General features: G+C 31.2%; 1 protein-coding gene across 6 annotated transcripts in view; it reads right to left on the bottom strand.

Moving 5' to 3' along the window:
- Nucleotides 1-12,831, bottom strand: part of LOC118180045 (phospholipid phosphatase 5) — a 123,715-nt gene that overhangs the window by 13,120 nt on the left and 97,764 nt on the right. For all 6 annotated transcript variants that reach the window (XM_085813687.1, XM_085813685.1, XM_085813686.1 and 3 more), the window contains exon 7: nucleotides 10,965-11,135. In XM_085813687.1, the coding sequence (XP_085669813.1) occupies nucleotides 10,965-11,135 (171 nt within the window). The remainder of the gene's footprint in view (nucleotides 1-10,964; nucleotides 11,136-12,831) is intronic.

Here is a 12,831-nt window from a genome sequence, read left to right as displayed (position 1 = left end):
TGTGGTTTATGGATTTTTGTTACAGTGAATTGCCACAGCTATTTTAACCTTAAATTTCAAGTAAAATTTTACGGAGAATTAATTATATGAAATATTTTCCCTCAATGATGTGTAATAAATATTTATTAATATCATATGAAAAGTGATTTTTTTTTAAATTACAGATGATATTGTTCAAATTTTTAACTATTTTTTTTAATTTCTCCCTTTTCCTTTTTTTTAAAAAAAAAAATAAGAGTAAATTTTTACCTTCGGCGTTTTATCGTCTGCTACTTTACTTTAACTTTGTTTAAATCAAATTGTCTATAACTGAGAATTTTCGTTTGATGTTTATTTGAATTTTATGAAAATATTTTATGACATTAACTGCATAATTTATTTCTAAAGAAACTGTTGCTTATGAAGTGGCTGAAAGAGCGGCTGATACTATCATCCATATTTTTAAAGCACAGTATATTTTTATAGAAACATAAGATTTAGAATAATCATTTTTATAAAAGTCAAATTATGATATAAACATACAACCCTCTAGAGACCGAATTAATGGAAGTTCAATGGTTATGTAGATATGATCTGCAGCTACTTAATGGCTGGACAAGTTAGCAGGTTCTGTGGACAAGTACGAATAATTATATAAACGACACCCAACATTCTGGATTCAATTAACAATGAGGATACGATGTTTATTAAGTGAATTTAATCAGTTTTAAAACATAAAAAATCACCTAATTTTTTATCCTAAAATGTATTTTTGTGCGTAGCATATTTTCATTATATCCTGAAAATTCTAATTTAGAATGTAATTGTCAAGAACTGAATCCTAATCATCAGTAATATAATAAGCAATTATTATGGTTATTAATAAATCCTTCTTATAAAGTAATTGCAAATATTTCAAAAAACTTTCTGTTTGAATGAAAATATTTTTCTATGCAAATATTTTTAATTTTACATTAATCAAGATTGCACACGATATTATTTATTTACACTTCAATTCTTACTGTCAGTTCTAGTAGAAGTTACAGATCAATTATATTTAATTAAGGATTAGATTGGATTATTTAATTATGGCAAAGCACACGAGGGCTATCTGCCTAAAGGGAGGGATGCCTTCGTGGAGTACTTTCTAAGGTAAACTGGCTCGTATACACGTTACACATGGGGAAAACCACGAAAACGCCCATTTGCGGGATTCGAACCTCAGACCATTTGCCAGCCCGTTTGTGGGATTCGAACCTCAGACCGAACTACCAGTGTTCAGCGTCTTTACTGCTCGGCCGCTGGTGGGCTATTTAATTAAGGAATGACCATCTAAGTTTAGAAACAGCGTACTGTAACAGCAATTCAATTATTGGCGCCGTATCTTTCATGTTACTGCCGATTGGCAAGCTACATGATTTTTAATGAGTATTCGGGTTTTGCTAGTAACTTCACTTGGAAATAACGCTTAAACTAGGTTAGTTGGTTATTTGAACATAGAAAGAACATGGGAGTTATTTGATTAAGATGCTTTCATAGAGAACCTTTGTAAAGAAAACCTAGAAAACTACGAAAACCAACCATGCAGCCTGGGTTAGACTTCGCAACAAACAATTAGTATTTAACAATCTTCAAATGCTAGGCAACTGGTGAGGCTCCAATTAAATCTCCAATTTAATATTTTATTTGTAAATATTTAAAATATTGTTGTATTCTTAGACACAAAAAGAAGAATTTAAGTTTTGTTAACTCGTTAGTAAACTACCAAGCCGTAGTGCAAATGAATATTCAATTTCTTTTGCAATAATTGTATTCACTTAACATTCTTGGAATATGAACTAAAGAAGGAACGATCTCGGAAGATTAAAGAAATGTTTAAATCCAGTGATAGCAGTTGACATGTAAATGGCTGTGAATTAAGCAGATGACTTTTAATCTTACGTTTTCAGTCAGAAAACGTATTCCAAATGTTTTGTATTGCATGACAATGCATCTTTTCATTATTCAATAACCTGTCGGAGAGCCGCTTGTGTTCCGAAAATAAGTATGTGTACTCAATCGTCCTGCATGTTCTTCAAATTTGTCTTCTTGTGATTTTTTTTCTTTCCCAAAAACTAAAGTTGCCTCTCAAAAAGAAGTTTTTTGACATTGAAGAGACAAAAGGAGTATGACATCTACTTTTAGAGGCATGTCAAAAACAGATCTCTACAAGCCTTCTCTTCCATTACATGTTGTGCAGTCAGACAAAAAGTTGCATCAGCGTAAATTCTATAATCTATTTTTATTACACTCTGATTATTTTATTAACATACAGTGAATATATACTAAATCTTTTACTTCAGTTTAAGTAATTCGGAATTGTAGTCGGAACTAGGACTTAGATGATAAGCCAAATTAAATATTTCAGTAACCCAATAAATTCAAGGTCGAAGTTTCAATATTTGATTTTCGGAGGGAGAGGAATTTTTTTTCAGTTTTGGTCCATTATCCTAAGTATATTTGCTTCGATTCTTTATTTTTCCATAAAAGCGAAAAATTTACGCATGGTATACATATAACGCATAGCTTCAAATTAAAATTTAACAATATACAGAGTGGTTATAATTAAAGTTCCACATTGAAACGGTCATAAAAGGGAAAACTACTGGATCAAATGTTATCAAGCTTGGTAATCGTGTAAAGGAGATCATAGGAATTTATTTTCCGGGAAAAAAAAAGGAAGTTCGAAACCTCACCACCAGGGGGGAAATGGCGCTGTATGCAATATTGTTAAACGAAATATGGGTCGGAATCTAACTTAACCTTTTGTTACACAGGTTTAATATGTTGTATACGCTTAAGAAAGTTTGAAGTAAGCAAATTACCATTTAAAGGCGTTAAATTCGATAAAAGTCGAGTGTGCCATCTGTGTAAGTGAGAAATTCGTCCGTGAAAACCACGAATTAGCGATTAGAAAATGTGAGATCGCAAATCACTTGCACAAGTGCGTACAATCTGGAAATCGTTTTCTCACAGATTGCTAATTTGTAACTTTTGAACCCTGAGTTCGGCCATAGAACAAGAAGATACTGATTCAAAACGCTTTTAATCGATTTGGGCCAAAGAAATATCTCATGTTATCTATCTAGTTCCATTGCATTTTCCTACTGCATTCGATTGGATAACAGTCATTCCACACCGTTTAGTGTTGAATGACAGCTAGTTTTATAACTGAACCATTTTTCTCTGAAGAGGAGTCGACAGCTGGACCACTGTGATTGCAGCTCACTTAGAGTCAATGTTAAAATGTTTCGTGATACATGAACTGCAGTAACGTGGCATTTTAGATACTATGATTTTTATGCAGGGCTGGGCCCCACCTCACATGTGTCGCACACTTACTTAGGCAACATTTCACGAATGAACGTCTTATAGGCTGACACTTCCCCTCTACCCACCAGACCTCAACCTCTGTGACTTTTGGTTATGGGGTTATCTCAAAAGCACTATTTATGGTAATAATCTAAACAATTTGGCAGAAATGAAAAAGTGATACACTGACATGTCTGTAACATTCCTCCTGATATGCTAAGAGCTGCTGTTGAGAATGCAGTAACAGGATTTAACTTGCTTTCGGAAAATGCTGAACGCTACATTGAACAAGCTTTGTAACACGTTTCGGAAACTATTAAACACATTTTAAACAGATGTTTTCATGTCTTATTTCATTTAACAATATTGTATACAGCGCCATTTTTCCTGGGGATGAGTTTTTAAACTCTTTTTTTTTCCCGCGGAAAATAAATTCCCATAACCTCCTTTACACGATTCCCAAGTTTGGTAACATTTGGTCTGGTAGTTTTCCTTTTATGACCATTTCAAATTGGAACTTTAATTATAACCACCATGTAAATTAAACTTCAAAAGTCTGACAATTTGGTTCAAGTCCCAGCTTTAAATATATATATATATATATATAAATAAATATAATCTTTTACATTAATCCTCTTAGAAAGAATGTTTTAAGAAGCTAATTTTTCTCTCGTGTTATAGATTGTATAAAAAAACATCATCTTTAATATGATTTAGATTGTTTCAGCCGATATAGGAATCGGGTGACTCGGTGGTACAGAATAAACCCTGCTGGACTGTTTTATTTCTTTGTCATTTAGCAAAAATCTTTTAATTAAAATATTTATCCTTTGGACTTCGCTTTATTTATAGTTAAAATAACTAGAAAATGAAAAGCTGTCTTCAGCTGAAATGCAATTCATGTAATTGATATTTTAAAAAATTGACAAGAATGCAAAATTTATGGAAGTCTAGGAATCGAAAAATCTTCATTTTCTTGTGTGAGCACTGAAAATAACTGTAGAAGGAAAGAAGAAAATTAGGCAGAAAAGTAAGCAAAAATTTGAAGGGAAATTTGGCTGTCAGACATACCAAGATGTTTCAAAAAGCTGGACACTTTTGAATATACTTTCAGGATACTTCAAAGACATTAGGTGTTCAAAGAGAAAACACTTGGATGTGTACACCACCAAATACCAGCAATTGAGCTTGTGTTAACAGAAAAGACAAAAACGATATCATTGCAGATTAAAGTGAAGAGCAACTGGTTTCAGACTATATGGTTGTATAAATTTAAATTACGTTATAGAACATCATATCGTATCATAAATGGAGAATCCTATGATTTTCTCAGCCGAATTATTTGAAGATTCAGGAGTTTATCCAGTGATGTATGTGGATGTCACCTAAAGATGTTTTTTTTTTTCCCTCCTGATGAGACTGCGGCCGAGCGGTCTCATCAGGAGGAGAAACTAAGTCGCTGAACACTGGTAGTTCGGTCCAAGGTTCGAATCCCGCGAACGGGCTGGCTGCATGGGCGTTTTCCCCATGTGTAACGCGTATACGAGCCAGTTCCCCTTAGAAAGTCCTCCATGAAGACATCCCTCCCCTTAGGCAGATAGCCCTAGTGTGCTTTGTCATAATTAAATAAACCAAAACCTCTTGAGGAAACCAGGCTTTCCTTTCATCTCATACCTTCAAAACGTTTAGCCTCTAATGACTGATAAAGGCTGTAACCAAATACTTCGTGAAGAACGTTCTAAGGGAAACCAGCTGTCATACACGGTACATATGAGAAGATCCACGAAAACGCCCATGCAACCAACCCGTTTACTGGGATTTGAACCCTGGAGTGAACTACCAGTGTTCAGCGAATTTACCGCTCGGCCATTTGTGGGCTTTTATGAAATGGAAGGAATATAATTCTGACAATTATATTGTCAGAAATATCAAGATATTCAGGATTCGTACACATTTCTGCACACAGAAATTAAGTACTTTTAAGGACCATTAATGAAAAAATTAAGGACCTATGAGCAAATGGGAACTGAATAAATTCAGTTAAAAATACTATTCTGTGCCTGAATTTCACTTTTGTAATACCATCCTAAAAATAAAATAGATCCCTAAGTAGAATGCATTATTACTAAACATGAATTAATTAATGATTAATAAGTTTGAGAATAAAATATTTTTATACAATTTATCAAGTAGCATTATATATTTTACACTTATAATAGTTAGACATATTTGAAAGAAGATGACATTTACTTAGGTTTTACTAATAGTTAGCTTTATGTTGATTTTTTTATGTCTCATTTTGTTACATACTTAGCCAGTCTAGAGGTTTAGTAAATAGCAGGTAGATTATATGTCAAACGGTATAGGTTAAAATGAGAAGGAAGATCATAATCAGCATGATTCATAACAAAAGGCTGAATGTTATCACCACTGTTGATTGTCTAGAGAGAGACATGCTCATTAGAACAAACCTGAAAGGTCTGATGTAGACGCAGTTGGCAAGTGTTGAAACTTAGTCAGGCTCTGTTTGATGTAGTTAGTGTCATAGCTTTGTGTAGAGTTCCAAGGGATTGTAGCCCAGTTAATATACTTTAATGTTCCAATAAGCGATTAAAGTACCAGAGATGATAAGTTGTTTTGTATTATTTTTAAGTTTCACTAGATGCAAAGAATAAGTTTTACTTGAATTTTTAAATTTTTGTGTTTTATCTTGTGACCAAAGTAAGTGTTAATGAAAGGCAATAACTTGCTTTAATATGTAGAGATAATTTTTAAGGGTAAGCAGATAGTTATAAATAATTAACTTAGGTAATTATATAACCTTAATCATTATGGATTTACATGGCCACTATTAAATTTTATTTTTTAACAATATTTGTTAAAAAAAGCCTATTAAAATCAAAATCTAATAAAATTTCACAGTTTAAAATACATGTAATTTATGACATTGATTCTTAAACGATATTAGGATACACATTAAAAGCTACAAAACATTAGCTTTTAATGTGTATCCCAATCAAATCCTAATCTAAATGTTTGTTGTTACAAAACATTGTTTGTTGTTACAAAACATAAATGTTTTGTAACAACACTCAACAAAATATTTATCCTTCACTTTAATTTGAAGTCTTTCCAAACATTTTGGCTAGTTTATATAGATTTCCTTCTCCTTAAGCACCTTTTCTAACAATTAGAGAGTTGTCTCAATATGCAAACCAATGCTCTCGCTAGTTTCTGCGTGCTTATCTCCTAACTTGTCAACATCTCCACAGGGTACCTATGAGGGTTTACTTGATCTGGTAAAAGTTAAATAGTGCCAAACCCCCGACTGAATCATAAACTGGAAGGCTGAAATCATAGACAATTGAGTAAGTTACATAATAATAATTGCACATATTTTTGAGGAATAATTTTCTTTATGTTTCAATTTCTTTCTTCAGCACGGTTCCTTTTCATATTAGAATTTTTGGATCTAATTGTTTCTGTTATTCTAAAAAACACTAAATGCATTTAGAATGTATAGAAAAAGTGGCTAATTCTATTTCTTTAGTAATATGAACATTCAGAAAAAATATGAAATATATATGGTAAAGCTCGGTTACAAAGCTGGTGTGGCAGAATTTTTAAAATTTAGTGACACACCGAACAACAAAATCTAGAAATAGGAAAACGTTTAGAATTTAGGATCCACAGAGATTGCATCAGGTGGGAAAATGCCTAGTGTCAGCTCTGTGTATGATGCATTAAGGCATATTAGATGAATCTTTTAAATTGTAAGTTTTCAATTTCTTTATTAATAAAAAAATTCCCCTCTATAATGCCTGCCCAGTGATAAGATTAGAAGCATTTTTGATGCTTGTGTCTAGTGAAAGGTAGAGAAAATAAAGGGAAGATAAACATGTTAAGAAAAAGATTCTAGTATCAGGAGTAAAACATTCAAATATTATGTTTTCATTGTTCTCCCAGACGTTTTCCAAAAGGTAAGAAATTCATCGCTAACTTTCTGTAAAATACATCCATTAATGTGTCAATATTATGGAGACATTTTTCATTTTGTCACATATGTCTCGAATCTTCTGGAATCGTGGGTCTATAAATCTTGACTTAAACCCTTCTAAACTTTCCAAGTTGCAATGTCTAAAATACTAAAGAAAAATTATTCCTACCAATTCTGTAATAGCAAAAAGTAAGAAATATTTTGGAAAAAAAAGAAGGAGGGAAAAAGTGTAAAATTAATTTTATAGAGAAAAGTGATGCATATTCTGATAATTTTGAATATTCCGAGACAATTGCATGGGGAAAATGCTTACTGAGAAAAAATTAAAAAAAGACATTTTTAATTAATTGCATAGCTAATTTTGCTCTTGCTAAGAGCTGTTTCATAAATCATGCTTTATAGCAATATGCCTTATTTATCAGATTCATAATATTGTATAAATTGTCAAAATGAAACTTTATAATATGACAGCGAAAAATAAAATGTTTTATTTTAATGCTATTTTTTATATATAATTTCAATATATTACCATTATTTTAATGAAATTTATCAATGTTATGATGCTTTAAAAAAAAAAAAAACTGGTCAAAAAATTCTCAGATATCGGAATTAAAAAAACTTTCTATAGAAACTGATCCTAATATTGCCAAAATGTTGACAAGTCGCCAAATTTAGAGATGTTTAATAAAAGAATTCACATCCCCAAAAGCGAAAAGTTGTTTAAGAGTTCTCTATTAGAAAAAATGAATTTCGAAATGCTTATGTTTCACTTCTTGCTTAGAAACTCGAGTATCCCATCATTTTTATTAGAAATAGAAACAAATTATAACCCATGAACACATTCAAAAGATAACCATATATGTCAGTGAATTGCAAAAATTATTCCTTTAAAATGCTAATTCACACTCAAAATGGCAGTCATAAAAACAGACAGAAATTTCAGATGATTAAAATTAAGGACCTTCTGCTGATTTTGGCCAAATATAAGGACTTTTAAGGACCAAAAAATCAATTCAAAAAAATTTAAGGACTCTTAAGGACCATACGAACCCTGGCATATATTTACTTAAGGTGTTTGAATGTTGCTATCAGAGTGCCATATTTTTATTGATAAAAAGAAAGATATAAAAGTTCAAATAAAAAGAGAGGTAAATTTTTAACATATTTTAAATATCTTAGCTGCAAAATTTTAGTCTATCCTAATTTAAATAAATATTATTCTGGACATAAATATAAATAATGATGAAACTTGTATATTCTTCTGCAAGAAATAGATATAAAAATACTCTTGCATTATTTTAAACTAAATTATGATTTCATAAAGTAGAGCAGATGAAGTTGAACAAACATTTTACCTAATATGGTATTTTAAACCAGTGTTTCCTAACTATAATGCTGCAGCAAATTACTGTGTTATTAAGTTCAAAATATGAATCAGGAAATTTCCATATTATTATTGAGAAAATTCTACCAAAGGGAGGGAAAGGAAAAAAAAAAAACCTACTGCATACTTACCATGAAGATATTAATTCATTTTATTTTTAAATAGGCTTCAGCATACTGTCAACATTTGCACCAAAGCATTATAATTAGTTAATTAACCAAAGCATTATAATTAGAAAAAATATTATGTAAAATTATGGACACCCATCTCCTTGACTTGTATTCCATGTAAAATTATGGAAAATTTGGTTCTAAACAGAGTTACATACTATCTTGAGTCATATGACCTGCTTCCAAAGGAGCAAGACTGTTTTAGGAAAGAACACTGTACCATTGATCAAATATTATATTTTTGCCAAAGTGTTAAAAATGCCCATAATTTATAGCCTACAAAATCATACAGTGGTTTTCTTCCTGGATTTGACCAAAGCCTCTGATAGGGTATGACATATAATAAACTTTTAATAATACTTTTTGATGAATATGTCGTGAAGGGCAATGTCCTACCCTGGATTTCTAATTTTGTAAAAGCCAGAACTGTCAAGTTTATATTCCAGAATATCCTGTCTAAAGACTTCAGGCTTAGTCAGGATATTCCCCAAGGTTTAGTCCTGGGTCCATTGCTCTTTTCACTGTTCTTTGCTGGAATCGCCAAGGTGATATATAAGACATGTAAAGTTCAGATTTTTGCTGACGATGTTGTCCTCTGGCACTCTGTTATCATGATCGCTGAAGTTAGCATTAACCTTATTCATAAAGACTCTAAAAAGAGTGATTTTGTTGATGCAAGCAAGCTGACTTTCAATTTTTGTAAATCTAAGACTAATTTTATATCACTAATAGACACATCTATAACTATCAACTTACTACAAACATGAATGGATAAACCTTGCCTTATGATAAGAACTTGGGATTTACTACTGACAAAGAGTTTCTTTGCAATAGGCACATCCAGACTTTGGAACTGAGATGCAGGAAAAGCTAAATCTATTAAAATATATTTCTAGACAAGATTGGGAGTGGATGCCCCAACTCTGAAATTAACTTATACTTCCCTTATTAGACCAATTTGGAATATGGTTCCCCTATTTATTTCTGTGCTGCAGATTAGAATTCAGATTAGAATCTGCAGCACAGAAATAAATAGGGGAACCATATTCCAAATTGGTCTAATAAGGGAAGTATAAGTTAATTTCAGAGTTGGGGCATCCACTCCCAATCTTGTCTAGAAATATATTTTAATAGTGCTGCAGATTCTTATCTCAACAGGCTGGAAAGAGTTCAAGTTACTGCAGTTAAAATCATTTCTGGCTTGAGGCATAGTTGCCTTAAGAATATTAATATTGTTTTATTTGAATGTGACAACTAGCCATTGAGTATGAGAAGGAACTCTTTTCTTGTGAAATGTTACAATAAGCTTCTTAGTTATGGTGACCAGAATAGTACTTCTTCCTATCTGAAAAAAAATATCAATAACTTGATAGTAAGACTGTAAAGAAACGGTCTCTTTTCTTAAGTAACTTTGCTTTCCCCTTGCCGCATTGAATGTCACTCTCTGAAGCCATGCTTTAACCCTGTCTGCAACTTTAGTGGCATCCACTTTCACACTGAACTTTTGAAAAAAGTTCATAAAAATGTTGATAACCCTGAATTCATGAGATAGATGGCTTTTGAAACTATCAATCATATACCTAAAGATGCTCTTCAAATATATACAAATGGCAGCAAGAGTGATCATGGCCAATGGATTTGATGAGGTTAGAAACTTTGAGGGTTAGAAACAACAATTCTCAGCAGTGATAAGAGCTGGCTGGCATGGATATTTTTACTCCTTTTTTATGGTTGATTTAAATGCTAATTTTACACCCAAAACTCCTTAAGTAACTCATTCCACCACTGCAACCAGGCCTTGCAAACTTAATATGGTGTAATTAATTAGTCCTTTGGCATAAATAATTAATCCATCTACATTATTTAAAAGTGGGTGAATAACATAAATCTTAGAATTCCTGTACGCTATTATAAGTAATGGAATAGCTCAGTGTATCAAGGACCATATACTATCAGTGTTAGCTATGCAGCTCAAAAGACTAATGTACTTAGCTAATGCTTCACTTCTAAACAAGTACTGTTTTTATTATCTTTATTGCATCTTACTATGGTTAAAAGATTTGACATGAGAAGCAAATTTTACCTTGCCAGTGATGGTGATAATCACATGTCCTACTAAGAGCAATAAATACAGCTGCAAGTAGAGGAGATAATGCAAGAACTAATCTACATGATTGACCACGTCCTCGTTGGTTGAATACTTGCAGCTTTCCACACATATATAGAGCACAAAACATCATACTAGCAAATGCAACTGTAATAGTATAAAAGATTATATTAATTAATGACCATCAGAAACACATATTCAAATTTTATAAAGTTCTCACTAAGGCTATTAAAAGTGATTAAAATTACAAGAACAATATTCTGTTATGCACAACTAATTGCAAAGATTTAATGTAGCTATTTAAATAACCTCTTGGAATGTTATTATATGACAAAACCAAAATCACTATAGTTAATTAAAAGCATCAAGCCTTTATATTTAATTTTGATATATTTTTAGTAAATTCCAAAAAATATTTGCAAAATTTTAACCTTGCAACTAATATATCATCAGTGCTTGATAATGTATCTGAAGATACTTTAACATCAAATATGTCTTAGTAATAGCAGCAAAAAAACATCAGTTTTCTTAAAAATTATGTTCATACATTTTGTTCTAATACTAGAAAATTTGAAATAAGACTAATAAAATTTAACCGCAACTAAATAAAATTTTTAGGAACAGAAATGTTAGGAAACCATGCTTGATTATTACTTTAAATAAATTTCAAAGCAACTGCATGCTTGATAATGATCCATTTTAATAACTGAAAACATAAAAATTATTTTCCTTAGTTGTTGCCCCTTACTTTAGGAATTAATGGTTTTAATAATTATTTTATCAAACTGGTCTTTGACAAAATAAACATTTTAAAAAGATTTATATTTCTTATACAGAATTAATCTGCATATATAATCTCTAAACTTTGTTTAAAAAATTACTGAATTTCTTGCATTCAAAGATTTTTTCATTAAATTTTTAAACAATTTTTTCCCCCTTACAACCCCTTTTTAAAATTTTTTTTCATAATTATTCTCACTTCCTTTGAAAATGTGAAAAGGGTTCGGCTCATGAAAACTTTCATGAAGAATAAATTAACAACTGATTACAAATCATCAGTATGAAAACAATAACTAAAAATATGCATAAAATTAAAGGCATGAATCTTTTACAGAAAAGCACAAAAGTTTACATCAGGGACAACAAGAATTGATTTAAATAATTTATGTTCTAAAAAGAATGATTTTATATATTTTGGGGCAGTAACACAAACATCAAGAATAGAGGCTATTGATTGTTTCTTAAAAATACGTATCTGCTTTATAATAGAAAACTGTATCATTCAATACCGCATACATGCTCTGCACATGCTGCACAAATGAAAGAATTCTAAATAAATGAATCATTTGCTGAACAGCATAAATTATGAAGATAGTAAAATCAATATCTCTGCTTCTAGGTTTGCAACTTGGATGTGCAAAAGTATTCTTTTTTATATGAATGGATAGCAGGAGTATAAAGAAACTTTATATTAAATCAATTTTAGCCTAAAAGACAAGCATTAACTCTAAGAACTGAAATTGCACTACATGATTATTTAGCATTAACTATAAGAACTGAAATTGCACTACATGATTATTTAGCATAACCTCAACAAATATCCTTGCCATTTCTCAATGCCAAACTTCATGGTGTCCCATACGTCTGTAATCTTAAGATACAGAACTGCTTTGGAATACCAAATTTCACCAAAGTATCCGCTTTTCTTTCATATATATATATATGTATGTATGTATGTATGTATGTATGCAGATGGCATTTATTATTCCAGAACTCTTCTAACTGAATTTTTCAAACTATCCCAATTTGGAAAATATTCCTCCATTTTTAATTATAGTGCACA

The sequence above is a fragment of the Stegodyphus dumicola genome, chromosome 3 (genome assembly GCF_044657685.1).
Source record: "Stegodyphus dumicola isolate Sdum_Otavi_A_Nest chromosome 3, ASM4465768v1".
NCBI lineage: Eukaryota > Metazoa > Arthropoda > Arachnida > Araneae > Eresidae > Stegodyphus > Stegodyphus dumicola.
Note: the sequence above shows the minus strand (reverse complement) of the source record. Positions and strands in the feature narration are given on the sequence as shown.